Source organism: Borostomias antarcticus, assembly GCF_949987555.1.
Source record: "Borostomias antarcticus genome assembly, contig: scaffold_339, whole genome shotgun sequence".
NCBI classification, from domain to species: Eukaryota; Metazoa; Chordata; class Actinopteri; order Stomiiformes; family Stomiidae; genus Borostomias; species Borostomias antarcticus.
In genome coordinates, this window is record NW_028175596.1 from 48,286 (window position 1) to 50,000 (window position 1,715).

Here is a 1,715-nt window from a genome sequence, read left to right on the forward strand (position 1 = left end):
AAGTAAGTGTGCTGCTACTCACCAGATCTCACAAGTGCATCTCTTTTCTAAACAAATGACTAAGAGAAGGGAGGTTGTGTGGGAGAACTTGGGGTGGTTGAACACCAGGTTAGCAGCAGCTTTCTGGACAAGATCCAGGGGTTTAATGGCTGACGCCGGGGCCCCAGCAAGGAGGGAGTTGCAGTAGTCCAGGCGGGAGATGTATTTCTGAGTTGATGGAGAGGCTTGTTGGTGTGAGAGGAGAAGAGAGAGAGAGGGCCCGGTGTCAACCGGGCGTCTCTCTGACCGGACCCCCCTCAGCAGCAGGTTCTTGGTTCTATACCGCTGGATTCATTACCTGTTTTTTTGTTTTGTTTGTTTTATGCTACCTTTTTACCCCTGTCCTTTTTAGCGGCGACAGGCTATATCTCGTGAGTGCACTGCTTGATGAAACTTTGATATCGGCTGCTGTAAATGATCATAAATAACCTTTTAATATGGCTTATAATGCTAAATTCAGTACCTGTCCTTTAATACAGGAACATCCGGCCTTACTACAGGAACCTCTGGTCTTAATACAGGAACCTCTGGTCCTTATACAGGAACCTCTGGTCTTACTACAGGAACCTCTGGTCTTAATACAAGAACCTCTGGTCTTAATACAGGAACCTCTGGTCTTAATACAGGAACCTCTGGTCTTACTACAGGAACCTCTGGTCTTAGTAATACAGGAACCTCTGGTCTTACTACAAGAACCTCTGGTCTTAAATGTGTTTGATGATGGGTTGGTTGCCTGTCCTGTTCCCACCTTCTCTCCTCCAGAGCTGATTGGCTGAGTGAAAGTCCCAGCATGAGGCACGGCTGCAGCCTCAACCAGGATTACAGTTTCAAGAAGATTTAGAGAGCTGCACGTGTCGCTCACTTCCCTACCTGGCCTCTCTCTCAGGACAGAAACTCTCCCAGCTCCAACAGCCACCTGGTCTGGACCTCTAACGTACGTCTGCTGGACACCTGGTCTGGACCTCTAATGGACCTCTGCTGGACACCTGATTTGGACCTCTAATGGACCTCTGCTGGTCGCCTGGTCTGGACCTCTAACGGACCTCTGCTGGACACCGCAACACTAGACTGAGATTGAGAGTCAAAGGAGAAACGACTTCTGTTTCCATGGATTCACGTTCCACGGCTCGGTTGAAGACCAGTCCGTCTGAGAAAACCTTGAGGGATTTGAGGTCATGGTCCAGATGTCAAGGTGTCCTGTAGGCTACGTTAGGAGAAGAGGAGCTTCCTGAGGACCAAACGGATCACCCCCCCCCCCTCTCTCTCTCTCTCTCTCTCTCTCTCTGTCTCTCTCTTTCTCCCTGTCTTATGCAGAGCATTGTGCTCCATATTTGGAGTATCATCTGTGCTCGTAGGCCGGTCTGGGCTGTGAGGTGAGGAGGAGAGGAGCGACAGAGCGGCCGGCGGAGACATGAGCAGCGCCCAGGGGGGGGTATGGACCTGAATGAGCCGAGCAGGGATGACGAGCACCCCCCCGGCCATAGGGCCTCTATCCCCGGTGCTGGGGACGACCCCCCCGGCCATAGCACCTCTATCCCCAGGGCTGGGGGCGACCCCCCCGGCCATGGCGCCTCTATCCCCGGGGCTGGGGGCGACCCCGCCGTCTCCCACCTCCAGGAGGTCCTTCCCCTCCCTCCACTCCCTGAGCCCAGGGAGGCTCTCCCCCTCCCCCTCCA

The 1,715-nt window shown here is 53.6% G+C and overlaps 1 protein-coding gene across 1 annotated transcript in view; it reads left to right on the plus strand.

Moving 5' to 3' along the window:
* Window positions 1-1,498: 1,498 nt before the first annotated feature.
* Window positions 1,499-1,715, plus strand: part of LOC311329452 (1-phosphatidylinositol 4,5-bisphosphate phosphodiesterase eta-2-like) — a gene marked incomplete at both ends in the record, with an annotated part of 11,163 nt that continues 10,946 nt past the window's right edge. The window contains 1 exon segment of the mRNA XM_084463298.1: window positions 1,499-1,715. This exon segment is cut by the window's right edge and continues 180 nt beyond it. Within this exon segment, the coding sequence (XP_084319424.1) occupies window positions 1,499-1,715 (217 nt within the window).